Genomic DNA, 22,054 nt, shown 5'->3' on the forward strand with positions numbered 1-22,054 from the left:
GCTCAGTCTTTGTTCAGGTTCTAATGAATCAGTCTGCCCCATGCTGCCTTCACTGTCAGTGGGACGACTAAGCAGGTTTTCACATCTCATGTGAACATGACAACAGAGACACAGAGATACGCTATGATACAAATCTTTTGTTTCTACCTTGTCTTGTTTTTCCTTTCTTACTCCTGTCTCTCCTCTGTTCTCTCTCTCTCCTCTGTCTCTCCTCTGTCCTTTGACTCTCCTCTGTCCTGTGTCTCCCTTGTCTCTCCTCTCTCCTTTGTCTCTCCTCTGTCTCTCTTCTGCCCTCTGTCTCTCCTCTGTCTCTGTCTCTCTGAATATTTTCTATACATTCAGGGTATTGTTATGAATTAAAAATTAAATTAAAAAATCAAAAAAAGAAAAGATGGATCGGCTAAATGTTAACACTTGTGTCTTCCTTCCTTCCAGACGGTCTATTCTCTGTAACCTGCGAGGTTCTGATCCACTGTGGTTTTCAGACTCAACTCAAAGACCTCGGTTCTTCATCTTGGTGTCTTGCGTCCCGCCCCTCCCCTCTCCTCCACTCCCCTCCCCTCCTCTCCCCTTCATAAATCTGGTCGCTCCTGGATCCAGAGGGGACTTCGGGCTGCGGAGCGGGAAGACGAAGAAGACGCAGAGAGAAGAGACTGAGCAGCAGAATTTTTAGTCAGACAGTGAAGATGAATGTGTGTGTGCTGGTCCTGGGTCTGTCCCTGGTTCTGACCGTCTGTGTGGCCCGGTCTCCGTACCAGGCGGTCCTGCAGCACAGCCGAATCAGAGGCCGGCAGCAGGGGTGAGTTTTATCCCGCTCCGACCAGACTTTGTGCAGGAGGTTGTTGATCCAGTCTTTAATCTGGTATCTGTCCTTAACATAGACCACCACCTCTGAGTGAATCTGGATCAAAGGTTAAAACCACCTCGTTCTCTGTATAGACTATTCAGTGGACCCAGGACATTTACCTCCTTCTCTTCAGGCCACCTTAAAAGTGTAATATTCCGTTTAAGATGGGATCAGTGGGTTTATAGATAACACTGGTCAGATAAACCTGGAGTCTCTTTACACATGAACTGTCTGTTTAAAATGTTTTTGTTTCTCAACATTGTCCACCAGTTTAAGGTGGAATGATGCTGGATGAAAAAACTTTGGCCTCAGTTTATCTTCACATTCATGTTTAAAGGTTTGAATAATTGAAGCTTTATTTATCTGAGGGAAGCTGAGGCCTTAAATCATCCATAGTTTAAAGAGTCTGATGGGACTTTTAAAGGACCTGTTGTTGTTGTTGTTGTTGTTGTTGTTGTTGTTGTTGTTGTTGACCTCTGTCACCTCTTCTCTCTTTCAGACCGAACGTCTGTGCCATGCAGCAGATTAAAGGCACCGATAAGAAATATTTCACCAACTGTAAACAGTGGTACCATCGCAAGATCTGCGGCAAACCCACGTGAGTCTGACTGAAACTGTCAGAGGACTTTAATACTGACTGAAGAAAACAGAGCTATATGAGACAGATTTTAAAAAGTTCCTTTGCAAAATGCTTTTCCACTGCCTGTGACTTTTTCTTTTTGGGGTGCTGTCAGCAGTCTTCAGGACTGAGTTTTCTGGATTGGGCTGATCTGGATCAGCCTTAAGATGTTTTTGTGTCTGGATTTCTACTTGAGTCTGTTTGTGTAGTTTCAGTCCTGCTGGACGGAGTGAGTTTGTGTTTAGTGGACGGAGGAATGTCCCTCTCCGGAGGTGTCCTCGCCTCTTATATAACCTCTGAAGAAGAAAAGACGTCAGCCTGGCAGAACCATCAGTGTCGGTTTACATCCCAGGACCAGGACCTGCAGGGTTCACTCACAGGACATGTCCAAATGTTTGCTTTAGTCAGTTTTACCGAAGCTCACTCTGCAACTCAACAAACCTTTTACCTGCTGGTGTGTTTAAGGTCCTGTGAAAGAGTCTGACAGGGAGGTGCTGGCATTACCCACCTCCTGACGTATTCACTGACTGTCTTCATACAGTTCATCAGAGAGGGAAAAACTGACCAATGCGACACATTCATCAAAGATCACATAATTAATCAAAATAAGAGTTTTTATGAGGAGCCAAGAGCTGTAACGATTAGCTGATTAATCGATTATTTGATTGATCGATTGACAGGAATGAATATTCTAAAGTTTTTCTGTTTCAATATCTCAAATGTGAGGATCCTCTGATTCTCAGGTTGTATTTATCACATCTCACTTCTCATGACTGTTTTCACCACCATTTATTAGATTAAATTAATAATTCATTAATTGAGACAATAGTTCACACATTAATCAAAAATGAAAGTAATTGTTAGTTGCAGCTGTAAAGTATATCAGTCAATGTGAAGGCCAGTATTAGAGAGTGACAGTATCAGTCCAGGAGTAAAGTTTGTATTTGTATTTTAATAGTGTTGGACTGATCTCCAGTGAGAGACCTCAGGTGTGTAGAGAATTGTATCATCTGCAAACAAACTGATCTTCACTGGCTTAATGTTTGCTCTAATACTGATTATATAATAACAGCTGCTGATATAAAATCCTGTTGAACCTTGGTCTTAAATGCTCTGTAGCAGTAAAGTGAAGGATTTAACAGGTCCAGGTTCATGGAGCAGCTGAGGGTGAATATTTACTGCTAATCCACAAAGATCCTGAGACTCAAACAGAAAACTGTTTTGTTTCCTGAAACTGAGACAGAATTAATTTAAAGTTTAGTTGATTTCACATTGTTTCAGAGTCTTAAGGCAGCGCTCATCTTCCTCAGTCCAGTTTTGAGATTCTTATTTTTTGCTGGAGTGTTTCAACTCTGGAGTCTCTACATTTCAAAGGTTGGACATGTCTCAGGGTCGTAGTGATGACGGAGGACACTCAGTGTTTTGGAGGATGTGTGGTTGTAGCAGCCTGCAGGGTTTAATTTTGGTGGGTTTGGTCAGTAATTTCAAAGACTGGTTGTATCCTGGTCTACTGCATTTATCTGGCAGCTGGATTTACTGGTATTCTCATTTTACATTTGTCATGTGAAAACCACATATCTCCAAACATCAGCTCTTCAGGTTCAAACAACAGTTTGAACAACATCCAGAGTTTTGAATGATTGTGAGTCTGTACAGGTGGAAACATCTCAGCTCCTCAGCAGCTCCTCCACTGTTACTCACAACATTTGATCTTTAATCACATTTTACTGCTGATACTCATTAAAGTGTTTTCAGTGTTTAATAATGAAGTGAAGATCTGATGCTTTTAGACTTTAGCATGTAAGAGAAACAAAGAAACTCCAGTCAGACTTGAGGTCACACACACACACACACTATTAATGAGGTTCTGGCAGCAGTGGACCAGCTGTGTCGCAGATCCCACTCTGCATGAGCTGAACAGGATTAAAGCTGTGTGTGTGTGTGTGTGTGTGTGTGTGTGAGTGTGTGTGAAAGAGAGAGAGAGAGAGAGAGAGTCCCTCTATCATAGACAGAATTTTATTCAAAAGCATCATTACGAGGACATTTCGTCTGGTCCTTACGCCTTCAAATGACTGTTTGAGGGTTCAGACCTGGTTAAAGGTTAGAATCAAGTTTAGGGTAGAATCAGGTTCAGGGTAGAATCAGAGAGTGCAATATGTCAATGACATGTCCTCATGAATATAGCAAGACAAGAGAGTATCTGTGCTCTCTGTTTACTTCCTGTTTGAGCTCCAGCTAAAAAAATGTTCCTGTCGTCATGAACGTTAAACCTGAGTCAGTGTCTGGAACGAGCTGCAGAGGAAACGTGCTGCGAAATCCCCAAATCCACCAGACTCTTTATGTAGAAACACTGTTGAGTGAAACACAACTCTCTGAGTCCCTGCAGAGCTGTGAACACGACAGAGGAGGGAGGAGAAATAAATCAGGAGAGGAGTTATAAATCCAGAAGCTGTTTGTAAAACTCATATTACAAAGATGAAAACATTCAACAGCTGTTAGTACAGAAAGAGGGATAGTTATCACAGAGACACCAAACTCACATCATCTTCAGGATGATTCAGGTGTCTCTGTTCAAGAGCATTTAATATGAAGGCTCCGTCCTGCTCATAGTTCACTATTTCTTTCATTACAAAATATAATATCAGCTCAATATCAGCTCTTTGAAATATGTCCATGGATTTCAGATTATCTCAGTGACAATTGAGATAATCCAGCAGCAGAGATTTATTTTGACCCATGTTCTCCCATTTTGACCTGACAGTGGTCCACAGAGCTTCTTCTGATGCCTCAGCTTTGTCAGTCTTCAACTACCCTTTTAATGTTCAATGGGACTGAGGTCAGATAACTGTGGAGGAAAGTCCATGACAGTCAGGACTCCTGGTCTTCAAGTCATTCTCCAGGGTGGAGCATGACTCTGAAGGTCATGTCCCTGGTTAGAGTGGAGTCAGCTCAGCCAGCTGACACTAGACTGAAACCAGCTGATGCTAGACTAAAACAGGCAACTGAAACCAGCTGATACTAAACCGAAACCAGCTGACACTAGACTGAAACCAGCTGACACTAGACTGAAACCAGCTGATACTAGACTGAAACAGTAAACTGAAACCAGCTGATACTAGACTAAAACAGGCAACTGAAACCAGCTGATACTAAACCGAAACCAGCTGACACTAGATTGAAACCAGCTGACACTAGACTGAAATCAGCTGACACTAGACTGAAACCAGCTGATACTAGACTGAAACAGTAAACTGAAACCAGCTGATACTAGACTAAAACAGGCAACTGAAACCAGCTGATACTAGACTGAAACCAGCTGACACTAGACTGAAACCAGCTGATACTAGACTGAAACCAGCTGACACTAGACTGAAACCACCTGATACAAGACTGAAACAGTAAACTGAAACCAGCTGATACTAGACTGAAACCAGCTGACACTAGACTGAAACCAGCTGATACAAGACTGAAACAGTAAACTGAAACCAGCTGATACTAGACTGAAACCAGCTGACACTAGACTGAAACCAGCTGATACAAGACTGAAACAGTAAACTGAAACCAGCTGATACTAGATTGAAACCAGCTGACACTAGACTGAAACCAGCTGATACTAGACTGAAACAGTAGACTGAAACCAGCTGACACTAGACTAAACCAGGTGAGACTAGACTTAAACAGCCAACACTAGACTGAATGATAATAATAACAGGCTTAGACCGGGTCCTGTTAGTTTCCATGGAAATAGCTGCTTCAGCATTTTAACTGAAACTGTCACTAACAGTCATTGTGATTCATCCATTACCATGGAAATGATTCACATCTTCTCGTTTTCTCTTCTTCATTTTTCATACTTTGGTACTTTCGATTTTCTTTGTCTTCTTCACCTCTCCTCCTCCTCTTCCTCTTTTCTTCTGTCGTCTCACCTTTTTTCTTCCCCTCTTTCACTGGCAGTCTGTTCTGTAAATGTGCTTCAGTTTTGTTCACATATTTCTGAAATATGTCAAGGTCATTCCGTGTGTTTACATGTGTGCTGAAGTAAATGTGTGGTTATGAAGGCCTCTCAGTTTGTGAGTGAGTCGACAGGATGTTAAATGCAGCTTTAAAACATCCTTAGAGTTCAGGCGAACGTTTCTCACAAACAGATTCTTTCAGCTCAGATCAGGAAACTGGGAAAAAAGGAAGTAAGGGTTTCTGTGAACGTTTGTAGGAAGTGAAGCTGTAAGAGGACAGACACACCATTTGTGAAAACAGTTTAATTGCATTTACACTCCTGACGGGGGGCGTTTAGAGTCAGACTCTCTGTGTGTGTACTTCTATCTGTGTGAGGACCAGTTTGAGTTATAGACTTCACACAGTGAGAACACTGTGTCTGGTCCTCACACCTTTAAAGGGCTGTTTGAAGGTTCAGACCTGGTTTGAGGGTTCAGGTTAGAAACAGGTTTAGGGAATGTATTAAAGCCATGGTAGGTCCCCATGAATATAGAAATACAAAAGTGTGTGTGTGTGTGTGTGTGTGTGAGTGTGAGTGTGAGTGTGTGAGTACAGCCCTGTCTTTGTCTCGCTGGGTGTGTGCCAGTGGGTCTCTGAGGAGGAGGATCAGCAGGTCAGAGGTTAGCAGAAGGAAGACTCATACCCCCCCCCCCCCCCCCCCCCCCAACCATGGACCCACCCACAATCTCCCCCCTCTGTCTCAGTCCTACAGAACTAGACCTCTCAAATACTGAGACTTCATCTACATTCAACCATCTGATTTTCACATTATTTGGTGTGAATTTGATCAGAGTCTGACAGAGGCTCAGGTGGTTTTAGTAGAGAACTCTGTCCCCAGTCAAACATGACAAAAGGTAAATCTCTTAACTGCATCACATGTGTATTTTATGATCAAGGTGTCATCTGATAAAACCAAAATAAATAGAGGTTAATGACAGCAGCTGTGCTGTGCGATATGTTGGACATACCAGTGTTTAAGATATACCTGATCACAGAACAAGTTACAGGGCACAGGAAGTTCCCTCTTTGCTGCCACAGTCTTTTTTTCTGTTAAGAGTGAACCAAGAGTTCAGTTTCCTGCTGCTGCCGTCAGTTGTTCTCAGTTATACAGGTTCCTCTTTCTGAAATTAAATAAACAAGGAGGAAACAAAGTTTATCTCACAAACACTACATGTCAACAGTAGTTAACCAGAAGTCGTGTTAACTAGTAGGCGTGTTATCCAGCAGTTAACCAGCAGCCACGTTAACCAGCAGTAGTGTTAAAAGTAGTCATGTTAACCAGCAGTCATATTAACCAGCAGTTATCCAGCAGTCATGTTAACCATCATATAACCAGCAGTCATGTTAACTACCAGTCATGTTAACCAGCAATCATGCTAACCTGCAGTCATATTAACCAGAAGCCATGTTAACAAGTAGTCATATTAACCAGCAGTCATGTTTACCAGCAGCTGCTGCTGAGAAAGGTATTTCATGATGACGTCGTCTGACAAACTGAACACTAATGGAATCACACGAGAGCAGCTCCTCTGTGTTCAGGCAGATCCACAGTAACATTTACACACTGAAACTCACCCATTTTTTCTCCAGCACAACAAACAAGACAAATGTCGACAGTTTGTTCTGATTTGGAACATTACCTGGTCTCCATCTTACCGTTCAGTGTTTCAGCTGAAATAAGAAAGTTGTAAAACCTTTTGTGAAATAGTCACCAGGGCCTGTGATGAAGGACTCAACATTGAGGCCTTTATCAGTTGATTTTGTGCTTGAGTGATGCATTTTGCCAAACACATTTTCTGTTGAAATAAATAAAGCACAAACTGGTTGATAAAATGTTGGAGTGCCAGAGCCCCAGGCAGCTACCTTGTTAGTAACTCAATCTTAAAGGTAACTCTAAATCGACTGAGCTGTAATTTCATGTGGAATTCCTCAAGATTCAATCCTGGGTCCTCTGCTGTTTCTATTATCTGTGTTAAATGGGCTGTGTTTCTACCTTAGCAGACAAAGTGCTTTATAATTTGCCTCTCCTTCACCCATGCACACTCTGTCAGCCGCCATGCACGCTGGCCTGACCAACAGGAGAAACTGGTGTTTAAAGACACTTCAGCATCAGAGCAGCTGAAAGTTTTGAGCAGGTCTTTGTCTCTTCTCTGTCCAACATTACATAACCTCCCTGCAAATGTCGTTTCATCTTCCTGAAACTTTTCTCAGTGATTCTTCAGGGTCATCGGTTCAGTCTGGAGCAGTTTCATGTTTGAATCTGACAAGCAGAGTGAAGGACGATGCTGTAAAAGGTTTTTCACTTTGGCTGCAGTATTTTTTTCTGCTGGATGTTTCCCTTGAGCGGTTCGACCCCACCGGCTGAATTACTGCAACCTCGCTCTGTTTGTTTTGTCAGAGGTCCACGGCAGCCATCTTTGTTTATGTGGGGAACAAACGAGAGTCGAGTTTCCATCTGGTTTGATAATCAGTCCAGTGTGTGTTCCAACACACACACACACACACACACACACACATACATACATACACACTGTCAGTAGCTGATCTCCATCTGTTTATATTTTACTACCGCTGTGATTGGAGGCTGCAGGAGCTCTGGGACCTTTTCCTTTTTCTGTCTCCAGACATTAAACTTTATTTTTATTAAAGATGCTGCTGCTAACAGAGATGGAGAGACCTGAGACCTGGACTCGAGTCAGAGTCCTTAAGTCCCTCCTTTAGTGCTTCAGTGTCTCTTTCTTGTCTCTGTCTTACAGTAGATACAGATTAAAACCGGAGATGTGAGTCTTTCATTAGAGTTATTGTACAGTACCTTTCAACAACAAGGCCATTCAAAGTGCTTTACATCAGATATCTCATCAAGATGAGATATTAAAAAAACACCAGACAAAAAATAAAATACATCAAAATAAAATAAGATCATTAAATAGAACAATAGTTTACACACTTCGGTGTGAGAAATGAATAAACAGTCCCAAGTTTAGCTTAATAAAATGCAGTGATTTAATATCACTTACCTTGATGTGTAAAACTGTGGAGAGTCCAGTTATAGTCCAAACTATACTGAGCTCACAACCTCTGACAATAACATGCTGTTCTCAGTCAGTTAATTGTGCAGCTGCATTAACACTGACAGCTGAGGCTCAGTAAATGAAACGTCAACTATGTTCAGAGCTAAAACTTCATCACATCCTAATAAACATCAGAGATTCATGGACATCACCAGTTAAAGGTGGCAGCTTTATGCTTTTGTGCAGCTTTGTGCTGCTTTAACGCACAGTGAACGTGTTTCTGCAGCAGGTTGTTGTCACAGCCTTCAGCTGCTGATTTGAATGAAAGGTAGAAGCAGTTTCAGTGAAGATTTAACAGTTGTCAGCAGAAGAGACTCTGACTGAGCTGTATTCATCTTACAGGCCAATAACAGCAGTTCTGTTTTCTGTTCACTGTGTTGTCTGAAAATCCTGAAACATTAAATTAATCTGTAGAAATATTTAATACAAAGGTAAATTTATATTCATTTTAAACTTATTTACAGTTTATTTAAACTTTTCTCTTGTCTCTGAGTCTTCAGCGTGACGTTTTATTTTGTAGTGAACAGGAAGTGTGGAGCTCTTGGTGGTTTAGTGTTTTTCCTGGCAGTGGTTGTGGGTCCCCTGTCAGGCGTCTGGTCTGGCTGCAGATTCTTCTTCTCTCTGAGGAAATGAGCTTTATGAGCCCAGACGGCTGAGCCACATTTATTATGGAAATCTCTACAGGAAGTCATGACGGCTTTGCCTGGCCTCCATGCTTCATTACAGCCCACATGTGCTGTTTGCCAGAGCCAGGCTCAGAGGCTTCACAGGGTTTTCCAGGTGGGACTCGAACCAGAGACCCTCATAGCTCCACGTGGTCACAGATTGAAGCTCCTGAAGCCTCATCCTGCCGGTCTCAGTGACGTCCAGTATTTTCTCAGTCACCTCTCATACAACAACGACTGATGTTGTGTTGTTTCTGTTGTTTCATGTCAGAAACTTAGTTTGACCATGAGGCTGCTGCAGCTCGTCCACATCTTATAATCAGAGTCAGTCTCTGTTGGACCAACATGATGCAGCAAAGTTTACTCCCCTTAACAGGTAAACCCTGTTACCATAGCTTCAAGTCATATGAAGTTCCTCCTCTCAGCTGAACAGCTGACTGGTCTCCAGTAACTCCAGTGATTTCCTCCACTTTTTACTCCGTGTTTTTAAAGTTGATTCAAAAGCCTTAGGGTCAGACACAACCTTTCCTCTCAAGCTGCAAAATCATTTAAGAATTTTCACTTCAGTTCACATCTGTTTGTGTCTAAAACCAGACCCCAGGATCATCATCACCAGGAAGCAACACAACAGCTACACAGAGTCCAAGTTCAGTTCCTGTATTCAGGATGGTCCTGATGAATCTAAACAAGATTTTCCTCTGGATAATTAAACAATATTTACATTTACTGCCATGTAAACTGGAGCATTATGGGAAACTGTGCGTTTATGATCTGATGGAAACAGTCAGTCTGATTCCGCAGATTCTCACAGTCTGTTCAGCAGCAGTAGCAGCATCATTGTACAGATAACTTTATTAGCATCATTATACACAGACAGGAATTTATGTGTCTCCTGAAGCAGAAATATTACAGACGAGTTACGAGGGTCTGAGGTGGAAACTGAGTTTTATGGAGAAATGGGGAGTATTTCCACCTGAGGCTAAAACCAGCAGCAACATGTCGCAGGGAAAGAAGAAGAACAAGGCTGAATGAGAGAGAAGAGCTTCCTCATGTGTCGTGCTGTGTGTTTTCCTGCTGCAGGGTGATCACCTATGAGTGCTGTCCTGGATATGAGAGGATTCCTGGAGAGAAGGGCTGTCCTGCTGGTATGACCTCTGACCTTTACCCTCTGACCCACAACACTCAACACAACACACACACACAAAGCAAACTGAATACTAAGCTTTCAATAGTTTAATACAAAATCAATGTATTTATTAAGTAAATTAATAAAGTGCAACAATTTGACTGTTGAACACAAACTGACGGATGAATTTCTTGATCACCATTTGATCAAATCAGCTGTAATCAATATCCTGCAGCTGACAGGTTATTGGTTGTCTGTGTGTCACTGCAGCACTGCCTCTGGTGAATATCTACAACACTCTGGGCGTAGTCGGAGCCTCCACCACTCAAATGTACTCTGATCGAGCCAAACTGAGGGAGGAGATCGAAGGTCCAGGAAGCTTCACCTTCTTCGCCCCAAGCAACGAGGCCTGGGCCGCCCTGCCCACCGTCAGTACCGTCGTTTCTACTAAAAAGGCCACATCACAGACTCAATTTTCTCTCCTCACAGTGATGACGATATATTTGTGTTTCCATGCTGACACTGTGTTGTGTTTGTTGTCGTCATGCTGCAGGAGATCCTGGATGCTTTGGTGAGCAACGTGAATATCGAGCTGCTCAACGCTCTTCATTACCACATGGTGAACCGCCGTCTGACCTCCGAGGAGCTGAGACACGGGGCCTCCTTCGCCTCCATGTACCAGGACTTCCATGTCCACATTCACCACTACAGCAATGGGGTCAGTGTAACACACCGCAACATACACTGCAACACACTGTAACACACACTGTAACACACATTAACACACTGCAATGCAACACACTAAAAGACACTGTAACACACACTGTAAGACACTGCAACACGCTGTAACAGGACACGGTCACACCCACAAAAATGACAGAAACTATAGATACAACAGCTGGAAGTCAAGCTAGCTAACAGAGACAATAGCCTACTGCTGCCACAAGAGGTCAGTAAATTACATGATGTATTCAAACAGGTAATATTAGATCTTTTATGGGAGAAAACGTTGATCTGAGATATAAAGAGAGATATCACTTCACTTCAGTATCGTTGTAATTGATGTCTATTTTTTAATCTTTAACTGGTCAAACACTGGTTTCTTTGACAGCACGTCGTTGTGATGACCAAATTTTAAATTTCCTCCTCTTCCTCACCTCCTCAGGTTGTGACAGTGAATTGCGCTCGTCTGATCAAACCTGACCAACACGCCACCAATGGCATTGTGCACGTGGTCGACCGTGTCATCACTGCAATCTCCAACAACGTGCAGACGCTAATCGACGTCGATGAAGACCTGGAGACACTGCGTGTGAGTACATCAGTCTGTCACTGAGTCTTACCCAGAGTTAGATTTCAGTCTCACCTCCTCTGTTGTGTTTCAGACGGCCATCGCTGCCGCAGGCCTGACCGCCATGTTGGAGAACGAGGGTCAGTACACTGTCTTCGCTCCTACCAATGAGGCCTTCGAGAAAATTCCTCAGGAGACCCTGAACAGGATCCTTGGAGACCCTGTAGCTCTGAGAGGTAACCAGCAGGAGGCGCGCTGATGCTAGCTGTGATTACTGGTAGTCTTAGGTAGACTCACCACAGACTTGATGAACTTCACGCTGATGCTAGTCCACCTCTGCTCCTGCCCCCTCAGACCTGCTGAACTACCACATCCTGAAGCAGATGCAGTGCGCTGAGTCGATTGTGTCAGGGAATCCAATGGAGACTCTGCAGGGCACCGTGCTGGAGGTTGGCTGTGATGGAGACCAGATGACTCTGAACGGGAAGGCCATCATCACCAAGAAAGATCAGCTGGGCACCAACGGAGTCATCCACTACATCAACGAGCTGCTGATCCCTGACTCAGGTACCGATCACACTGTTACTGCTTCTGATACTGAAGCTACTGCTACACATCCTGACCATATTATTAATATTACATACTACTGTGCTACTGTGTCTGCTGCTGACTGTTCCCGCTGCTGCTGTCAACACCACGGCAGCTACCGTTTTGTTTGTAGCACCAACAGAGTCACAGTGTTTTCAATTACTTTTGTCTGTTTCAGCCAAAACTCTCCTGGAGCTTGCTGAGGGTTCATCTGTTGCTACGGCAACCAAACTGTTTGTTGAAGCCGGTCTGAGCCCCCATCTGACGGGATCCGAGGCTCTGACTATGCTGGTTCCGCTGAACGACGCCTTCAAAGGTAACACTCACTTGACCTTTAACCTCCGCAGTCACATCAGGACAGGACAGGAGCTGTTGTCATGATTTTGTTTTGTTTTTTTACCCCTGACAAAAACTATATTTAAAAAAGCTCTCTGTTCTCCTCCTCCATGTTTATCTGTTGTAAGTGATGAAGTCAGTGTAATCTCATATCTTCTCATCTTCATCCTCTCTGTTACAAACTTTCATTCATATTTAATTAATTCCATCAAGGAAACAGTTCCTGCTGCTGTTTCACTTTAAAAGCCTCCCAGTGGCTAAAAGAGCACATTCCCCCTTTTCTTGACCTTCATTTGAAAACTTTCATTTCACTGACAGATGTTTAACATTAAATGAAGAAATGACAAAGTGACTGAGATTAATTCATGAACACAACAAAATGATATTGTACAAACTGAATGAATGTGCTCTAATACTCACTACAAACTACAATCAACAGGTAGTTTATAATGTATTTACCTGTCTGTGTCCAACAGGTAGTGTGACCATGACTCCTAACATGAGGAGGCTGATGACCAACCACATCCTGAAGGAACAGCTGTCCTCGAAGTCTCTGTATCATGGTCAGGAGCTGGAGACGCTGGGAGGCCTCAAACTTAGAGTCTTTGTCTACAGAAATGTGAGAATCATGAGTTTGTTTCCTGAGAGTCTAGCTCCAGTCCTCTGGTCTGGTAGTAGTAATAGTAGTAGTGGTAGTAGTAGTATTTAATAATATTAATAACAATACCCATCCATCCATTATCTATACTGCATATCCATGTAGGGTTGCAGGGGGGCTGGAGCCAGTCACAGCTGACATTGGTTTAGGGCAGGGTACACCCCAGACAGGACAACAGTCTATCAAAGAGCTGATTATTATTATTATTATTATTATTATTATTATTATTCTCTGTGAAATCATCAGATCACTGATCCTGAGTTATGTTACTGTTGTAGCTGCTTTAACTACATCATATACACTTAGATAGTAAAGTCCACTGGTTCCCAGCCAAGGGGTTGGGCCCCTCCAGAGGGTCACCAGATAAATCTGAGGGGTTTAATATTTAAACATGTTGAATACATTTATTTTTGATGTGAAATCTAAATCTGTCACATAAACAGTTCAGCAGAAAGTATTTTACTGTAAAAAATGAAGGGAAACATATGAGTGAAGTAAAAGTTCCTCAGTACTTGAGTAAGTGTTCTCAGTTTCCCTGTGGACTCATCAGGTGTAGACCCTGATGATGATAATGTTTGACAGTCGGGCTCGTGTCCTGTCTAAAGGACCAGGCTGGACCGTGTTTGGAGCGGGTTTGGGCCGTTTGATGTCAGCTGAGTCAGAACAGGAAGTCCTGATGAGTCCAGCTTTGACGGAGCTGCTACTGAATCTGGTTCTGACATGAGAAACAAAACCACTGCTGTTGAGACGGTGGTTTTCATTTTCCTGGAACTTGTCTGTTTCACTGATTCAGACAACGTTCAGTGATGATGTAAATCCACGTTCTGCTGAGTCCTTGGAGGAAAAACTGAAGTTTAGTTGGTGAATATTTTGGAGCCTGTCTGTTGTCCTCCGTTGCTGGGTGGATTGGAAGAATGGTCTGTCTTCACTGGCCAGGAATATCGTCTCCGCCTCTTCATCTTGAGTGATGATTTCATGAGGTCACTGAGTTTGTGACTGTTTTTCATTAATAAGTTGAAGGTATGAGTCAAAGCCAGTCTGTGTGTTTGTGCATTAAATCAGTGATGTGATCTAAACCTGAACCTGAACAGGTCTGAAGAGACTAAAGAGTCTGAACATTAAACATTTGAAGATGATTTTTCAGATACAGGAAACAGTGTGAGTGCATGAGAGTGTGCATGTCTGCTCTGAAGCCTCATTACTGTGACCACATGTGGTGGTGACATCATCCAGAGCTTCATGTGGTAATGAATCAGACGCAGCCCAATAAAATAAAAGTCCTGCACGTAGGAGCCACCAGGAGGGGGCAAGGGCCCGACACTGATGCTGGGTTCATCAACACTGTGGCTCTCAGGTGACGTTGGCAGTAAGAGTTGAACAGAACTGGTTCAGCCAACATGTCCGACCACATCAGTGTTTCTGCTTTGAATAGATACAGGTGTACTAACAGCAGACCTGTCACACTGACCACACCTGAAGAACTGGATCAGGTCTTCCTTAGAAAGATGAGGTTTGAGTTTTTAATGAAGGATTCCTCCTGGATGTTGTCAGACATCAGTCAGTGGTTTGTTGGTTAGTTTCATAGTTGATGATTGACTGATTTGATAATTGATCTATGAACAGTGAGTCCTGAATGGAAGCTGCTCATGTGCTAATATGTGTCACTGAGACTGTTAGACTGTGATGTGAGATGGTCTCTGGTGGTCTCTGCACTGGCTCCACATGTTTCAGGTCCAGAACCCGTGGGTGGCTCGCATTTCTGCTTGGTAATGAACTCTGCAGACCACAAGAAGTTTCCTGCTTCCCACGGCTGCTAAATCTTTCCAGACACCGTGTGTGTGTGTGTGTGTGTGTGTGTGTGTGTGTATGTGTGTGTGTGTGTGGGTACAGAGACAGACTGTCTCAGATCTGATGATGGAGAAGGGAAGCTCTTATGTCTTAGACCAGGTTCAGATCCAGACCTTCAGGGCTCAGATGTGATCAAAGACTCTTTCTATTTATGGAAAAAATTAGCTCAGTGCATCAGACAGAGTGAAAACTGATGATGCTGGGACCAGTCTACGTGATATTTTAGGAGATGGTCCATTTGTCAGATCAGATGATCTCAGAGTCTGTCGTGATTGGCTCAGAGATATTTTTTTTGGTTATGTATTTAATCCTTTATTTAAACAGGTCTAGTTGAAATCAGGATCTTTGTTAAAAGAAACCTGTGAATAAAGTTTGAATGTGAACAGACAGACACAAGTTCAACAGGTTCAGTTTTATCCTTTCGAATATTCCGGTGAATTTTCCTCTGGATGGAGACAAACACCTAACTACTTTGCTCTACAGTTTGTCAGGTTTCACATGGCTCCTGAGAGCGAGTCCAGACTCTGAGAGAAACAAACTGTTCTGTCAGAATTTAGAAGAAGATCTTGTTTGATCAGAAATATTTAAAAAGCAGACTGAATAGTTACAGTGGTCAGATAAAAAGAAAACAGTGTCATCTGCATAAAGATGCACTTCACAGTGTGTAGAGACACTTCTGTTGTAAATGGAGATTAACACTCTGACCAGTCAGAGCTTGTCACCACTGTTTTCATGTCTGATCAGGTTCTGGCTGAATGAAGGTGGATCTGGACTCTGGATCTGGACACAGTCACAGTCTCTGGGGGGTTCAGGTGTTTCTCTTCACTCAGTAGATACAGGTTTTGTGAGTCACAGTCACTCAAGACATCATAGAAGACTTGTGATCTGCTCGTCTCTCAGGGTGGACGCTGTGGTCCAGGTGTGCCAGATGTTGACCTCCTCTGCGACAAACTACAATATAATAAAATAACAGGATTTGTTGCATCTCTGTCTCAGGTGTTATTTTATTATTCTGTGTTCATAGAACCTGTGCATTGAGAACGCCTGCATCGCTGCTCATGATAAGACCGGACGTTACGCCTCCATGTTCACTGTGGACAAAGTCCTCACTCCTCCTATGGGAACCATCATGGATGTCCTGAAGGCTGATGACCGCTTCAGGTGAGAACATTCAGACCAGTCATGGACAACTAACAGCTACTAGAGAGATAGTGTTCCTTCTCAGTTCAGAAGAGGAAGGAGCTGGTAGACAAAGCTAAGCACTGGTAAATAGCAGTAAACAGTTTTAAACAGCAGTAAACAGTTGTATACAGATAGTTCCTAGCAGACCTGTCTGGTGGATCAAACTGCTGCCTGAGACAGAAATGTCCTGTGATCAGACAGAACTTTTTGTCCTTGTTCAGGTTGTTCCAGGAACATTCTGGTCTGAGATTTAATGTGGAGCCATTAGAGGAAAAACCTGAACCAGTGATGGTTTAACCAGACAGACAGTGAAGTGGTCCAGACATCACCTCCCCTTCTCTGTGTTTTCTCAGGCTAAAGAGTCCTCAGCAGCTCCTACGGAGAGCTACTACTACTACTACTAGGACCTCTGTCAGTCACATACTCTTTGTTATATATGTAACTCAACTTCTATGAATCCAGGAGACCTCCAGAGACACTGTGTGACATATCTTGAATATAAGTTTTGGAACTACAGTTCCCACAATGTATTGGGGATGTAAACAGAAAGTTTAATTTTAACAAGGATTCTGTGAGTTAGCTGTGAGCTACAGCTTGACCCCAGTTCTTGTATCTGTTTCCCTGGAGACAAACTGTCCCATTTACAGCAGCTGAATCAGCTGTGAGCTGTTGTGATCGACTGTGATCAGCTCCTGTCTTCAGTGTATCACAATGTTCAGACAACTGTCACTGGATCACTGTGACACTGAAGGAAACAGGAGGATTCTGAATGAAGTTCTGCAGCCTCTGTTTCTCTGGACCTTTATTCTGGAGGGGCATGAGAGATGATATCCTCAGGAAGCGATGTCACACTGAATCAGATCAACATGTATCTCAGGTGGCCGTAGTTCAGGTGGTTGTAGCGGTCCACTTACAGACATGTCATTAAGCAGTTTGATGGTTTGATGGTTTCAGTTTTAACTGCGATCACATCGTGACTAACACTGTTGTGACCGTGTGTTAGAACACAGACCAAGGTTTCAGCAACTTCACAGAGGTGTGATAAACCTGAGCTCTTACTCATTACCTGTTGACATGAACACAAGAAATTGTCTCATGTTCCCACCCATCCACCTAACAAAGGTGTATGAAACAAACAAACCTCCTGTCTTTTCAGTCTCCTGGTTGGTGCCATCCAGGCAGCAGGTATGACGGAGCTGTTGAACCAGCAGGGGACACTCACCTTCTTTGCTCCCACCAACGACGCCTTTAGTGCCCTGCCACAGGGCGAGCTCAACAGGCTGATGCGTGAGTATGAAACATCATGAACCTTCACTGAAACGAGAAACACACAGGAAAGTATTTAAAGGTCCATATAGTATGAAGTTAGATGTCCATGTCTTTTTTATTATAAAGCAGGTCTAGGTTCAATATTAATACTGTGAAAGTATCAAAGCACTCAGTCCACAGAGAAATGCACACAGCCTGTATTCAGAAACTGAGCCTTAAAACCAGCCATCAGGACTTCTGTAACTTTGTGATGTCACAACAAGCAGTCGCTGCTCTCACCCATGCCCAAAGCCCCACCCACCTGGATCTGCCATCCAACCTTGAAGATTTTGGTTTCTCTGAGTGTTTACCTGAAATCTGCTATATTTTTTATTGGATCGCTCAGAAAACAGTCAGCCAGTCAGAAGAGAGGCTCTGAGTCTCTCTTCTGATTGGCTCACTGACCTGTTGTTACTAGAGCTCCACTGAGAAGCCTATGAGAGGAGATGTAAAACTACACTGAGATGGTTTTTGGTTCTTAAAACCACAAATATATCTTCTTATGGATATCAACACTTAAAATAAAACACTGGAAAAGTTAAAATATGGTCCTTAAACATGCGAGAAGTAAAATGTTCATCACCTTTGAATGTAAAAGATGAATCTCCGCAGTGACAGTGTCAGATGTAGAGGAGGAGAAGATTCCAAAATAAAAGCTCCATAAAGTGAGTCTAAGTCATTAGTGTCTGCATGGTGATGATAACTGGAGGAAAACTGCAGCTTGTTTTCTCTCAGGTGAGGATAGTTCCTGTCCTGTGTTCATTTGTACAAAAAATCGAAGGTGCAAAAAATAGATGTAATCACTAGAGAACATTTAATGTGATATCACACATCCTCCAGGCAAGAGCTGCCCTTAAAGGCCAAACCAGTTTTACAACTTGTACCTGGTGGAATTTAAGAGGAAACCATGGTTCCAGGTGTTGGACAGTGAGTATTAGGGGAAGTAAAGGAGGTCTGAATTAGTGGACTGTCCATCAGCCTCACTTCGGTCTCTCTCTGCTCCTTGTTTGGTCTGTTTATGTGACTCAGCTGAACCAGTCGCTCTGATCTGGTTTATACAAAGTGTCTGCCGCAGTCTGATGTGTGAACAGCTGCAGCCTAATAAAGACATGAGGAGAGGCTCTTAACACTCACCCACTGTCGAAACTGAACTGTTTGTCCAATGTTCAACAAACTCCTGTCAAACAGCTCAGATTCAGTTCACTTCATCTTATTCAAAGTTTTTCTTCTGATTCTGAATTAGGTTTAAATTTGTTTTCAAGAATCTGAGGAGGAACAAGGAGAACACAGACTTCACTTTCTAACCCAGACAGGAAGAGAGACAGACCGCTGTGCTGTAACTCTGTCTCTGTCTGTGACCAGGTAACCCTCAGGAGCTGTCAGGTGTGCTCAGGTATCACCTGGGCGAGGGCATATTGGTCAGTGGGGGAGTTGGATCTCACACCAGAGTCAAACCTCTGCAGGGACAGAAGCTGGAGCTTGGTGTGGTAAGTGTTCACTCCTCACTCATCAATACCTGTTATTGATCACTAATCAGTGCTGATGGTGTCTCTGATGCATTTCAGCGGAACTACACGGTGTACATCAACAAGGTCCCAGTGGCCGATGCAGACCTGATGGCGACTAACGGAGTCGTTCACGGCATCAACAGCATCATCAAACCTCTGCGTGAGTCACAGCCTCTTCTTTAGGTTTAACTGCTGGGACAGAGTCTAAAGACTCAGATCTTGGTCCTGAACTCCCGTTGAAGGTCCTGCTTATGTTTTTGTGTCTCTGCAGCCCCGAAGGTGGACAGAGAACAGGCTGATGGACCTGCAGCGCCTCTCCGATCGGCAGCCTCCTTCAGGGTGAGACACAGAGCAGATACACCAATGAACCATGAGGACCACTGAAAACCTGCAGCAGAGTCTTAGTCTGAGTCTGACTCTTAATCAGACTCCGAGTCTGAGTCTGAGTCTGAGTCTAAATCTGAATCTAGTGCAATTCAGACTCAGATTCGGACTCAGAATCAGAATCAGAATCAGAATCAGATACAGATTTACCTCTGTCCCTGGGCGGATGGAACAAGTCTGTGTCTGAACCAGAGTCTGAGTCCGTATCCGTGTCTGAGTCTGAGTCTGAGTCCGTATCCATATCTGTATCTGTATCTGTATCTGTGTCTGTATCTGAGTCTGAGTCTGAGCCTGAGTTGCACTAGAACTAACACACTGGTTTCACTGCAGAGTGTAGCTCACATTTACACTGCACACCTGTCAGGTGTGAGATCCAGAGCAGCTGATCATGGCAGAGGGAACCCTCATGTCCACTGGATGTGTCCCTGTGTCAGACCTGTGGGGTGTGTTCTGTCCACCCAGGGACAGAGGTGTGGCTGCAGAGGTTGGAAGGGCTGGTCAAATAAAAACAGCTGTAAATGAATATTTTTGTGTAACTTAAAACACATCATGATGTCTGCTTTGTTAAACTCAACATGTGAACTGATCCTACACACACACACACACACACCTGCCTCCACCTGTCAGAGAAACACCTTTAACCAACATCACATTCATGAGACACTAAATGTCCACAAAGTGAACCACAACAGGGACGTGATGCAAACACATCCAGGACATGAGGGCGAGAACAGTTATAACAAAGGCTGTAACCTGTTCTGACGCCTCCTCTCTGTCTCACAGGGCGACTCCAAGAGCTTCAGGAACGGTGAGTTTGTGTGTGTCTTTGAAATGTGTGATTAAGAGCGTCAGCATGTTCTGGACTGAGCTCATCGTATCTGGTTCTGGTTCTGCTCCTCAGACGACCTCTTCCAGAAGGTGGTCCAGAGCCGCTCCAGCAGGACCATGAACCACGCTCAGTAAAAGCACTGAGGAGGAAACAGACGCACCACAACATCTGAGCAATTAAAGAAGAAGAAAAACTGAACAAGTTCTCACCCCAGAGGGTTAAAGGTCACATGTCTTAAAGAAAAAGTCCCCCTGAAATCCTCTAACACTGGGAGCAGGAAGTGTTTATGATGACGATTAACTAAATCATCTGGTTTTAGTTTAGATGTTTTTGTTATTTGTTTGTTTACACACAGTCTCTGAGGGTTGTTGGACGACATTCTGGGAAATGTAGGAAGCCACTGACTGAACCAAACAGTAAAAACAAAGTTCATCAGTGATAAATTAAATGAAGTCCAGATAAATAAAGGTTGAAGGATCAAATGGTGTGAGAGGATCTGAGGGACTTTTCCTTCTTTTTCAGTTTATGACAAGAAGAAGATAAAATATTGTTTATGAAGTTTTACGTTGTTTTGTTTTTTTTTTTTGGTTTGTTTTTTTTAACCAAACCCAGTGTTTTATTTTCTGTGTACTGTAAAAAAAAAAACAACTAGTATTGACCAACCGTCATTTTCTCAAGTCTAAAGTTTGAACTTTCACATGTAAAACTTTTGTAAAGTGTGTGTTTTTCTTTTTTTGTTTTTATTTTTGGACTCTGTGTGTCGTCCTGTAGCATGTCGGCAGGTTTGAGCTCAAACAAACAAAGTGACCTGATGATTTCTGATGATTTCTGGAGCTGTTTAGGATTTTCTGTGTTTTTGTAAAATAAAGCTGAAACAGGAGCGAAAAGTGAAACACACATCGAGTTGTCTGTATTTGAAGCTGTGTGTGTGTGTGTGTGGGTGTGTGTGTGTGTGTGTCTAAATAAAAGCCTCAGAGTTCAGGCTGGGTTCATGTGTGTCTCTGCTGGTTTGTAAAAAGGCTACAGAGCGTCGACGCGTCACAGCCGTCACACTGACTTAAATCATCTGTAATCCATGCACATTTGCTCCGTCCACGCTCGCTGCCACTGAAGGAGGATCAGCGTTATGAAATATTAATGTGGTCCAGGTGAGGTCAACAGCAGCAGCATCCAACTGAAACAGAGCTTCTTTTTACAGGGTTTAATGTGAAGCAGTGAAGGCCTCACAAGAGGGAAAAAGAACACAGAGACACACAGTTCATATTAAACCACACACACTATTTACAATGACTGTCAGTATGAAACAGAGAGGAGAACATGAAACCAGAGTCAAGAAAGAGTAAGAAGAAAAAATAAAAATATGGTTTTCAATATCCACTGCCACTTGTTCCTCTGCAGATTCAAGTTTTACATGAAAATCTGAGCATTTAACATTCAGAGTAAACATCCATCTGTGTACACTATGACAGGCTTTTATTTTGAAACATCTAAAGTATGGGAGCCCATTTAAGCCAGGAAGAAAAATGTCTGTGAAGAAGTATATAAAAACTTTCATGGTGAATCAATATTACGAGGTAATTTGTTTTTCTGTCTGGACTGAGCCTCTGTCGGATTTCTGATGATAACTTCAGCTTATATAAACATGTCCAGTTTTGTTTTTTTAATCTTTATTGAATCACCTGAGTTTTATTTTGTTAGTATAAGCAGACTCTGATTTCCTGTCAGTCTTCAGTGTCCCTGAGACCAAATGTGGAGCCTGATGTTGGTTTTGTTTTCCTGCTGCAGTTTGATACCTTCACTT

At 43.0% G+C, this 22,054-nt stretch overlaps 1 protein-coding gene across 1 annotated transcript; it reads left to right on the forward strand.

Annotated features, from left to right (window-relative positions):
• Positions 1–589: 589 nt before the first annotated feature.
• tgfbi (transforming growth factor, beta-induced) lies at positions 590–21,150 on the forward strand. The gene is made up of 17 exons (XM_071457686.1): positions 590–799; positions 1,347–1,445; positions 10,276–10,340; positions 10,592–10,749; positions 10,875–11,039; positions 11,487–11,633; positions 11,707–11,848; positions 11,967–12,179; positions 12,379–12,516; positions 13,013–13,155; positions 16,067–16,203; positions 17,381–17,511; positions 18,895–19,019; positions 19,098–19,200; positions 19,312–19,379; positions 20,208–20,232; positions 20,326–21,150. The coding sequence occupies exons 1-17, from the start codon at positions 687–689 to the stop codon at positions 20,385–20,387; spliced, it is 2,034 nt and encodes a 677-aa protein (XP_071313787.1). The 5' UTR covers positions 590–686; the 3' UTR covers positions 20,388–21,150.
• Positions 21,151–22,054: the final 904 nt, after the last annotated feature.

The sequence above is a fragment of the Trachinotus anak genome, unplaced genomic scaffold (assembly GCF_046630095.1).
Source record: "Trachinotus anak isolate AG129_WGS33_773 ecotype Australia unplaced genomic scaffold, CSIRO_AGI_Tana_v1 ptg000021l, whole genome shotgun sequence".
Taxonomy (NCBI): Eukaryota; Metazoa; Chordata; class Actinopteri; order Carangiformes; family Carangidae; genus Trachinotus; species Trachinotus anak.

What these genes read in the sequence shown, in the direction of transcription:
- tgfbi (XM_071457686.1), top strand. Translation starts at nt 687, where the DNA reads ATGAATGTGTGTGTGCTGGTCCTGGGTCTGTCCCTGGTTCTGACCGTC. An exon ending in AAGATCTGCGGCAAACCCAC is followed by an intron (nt 1,446 to 10,275) that starts GTGAGTCTGACT and finishes TTCCTGCTGCAG; the next exon opens with GGTGATCACCTATGAGTGCT. An exon ending in GATCGGCAGCCTCCTTCAGG is followed by an intron (nt 19,380 to 20,207) that starts GTGAGACACAGA and finishes TCTGTCTCACAG; the next exon opens with GGCGACTCCAAGAGCTTCAG.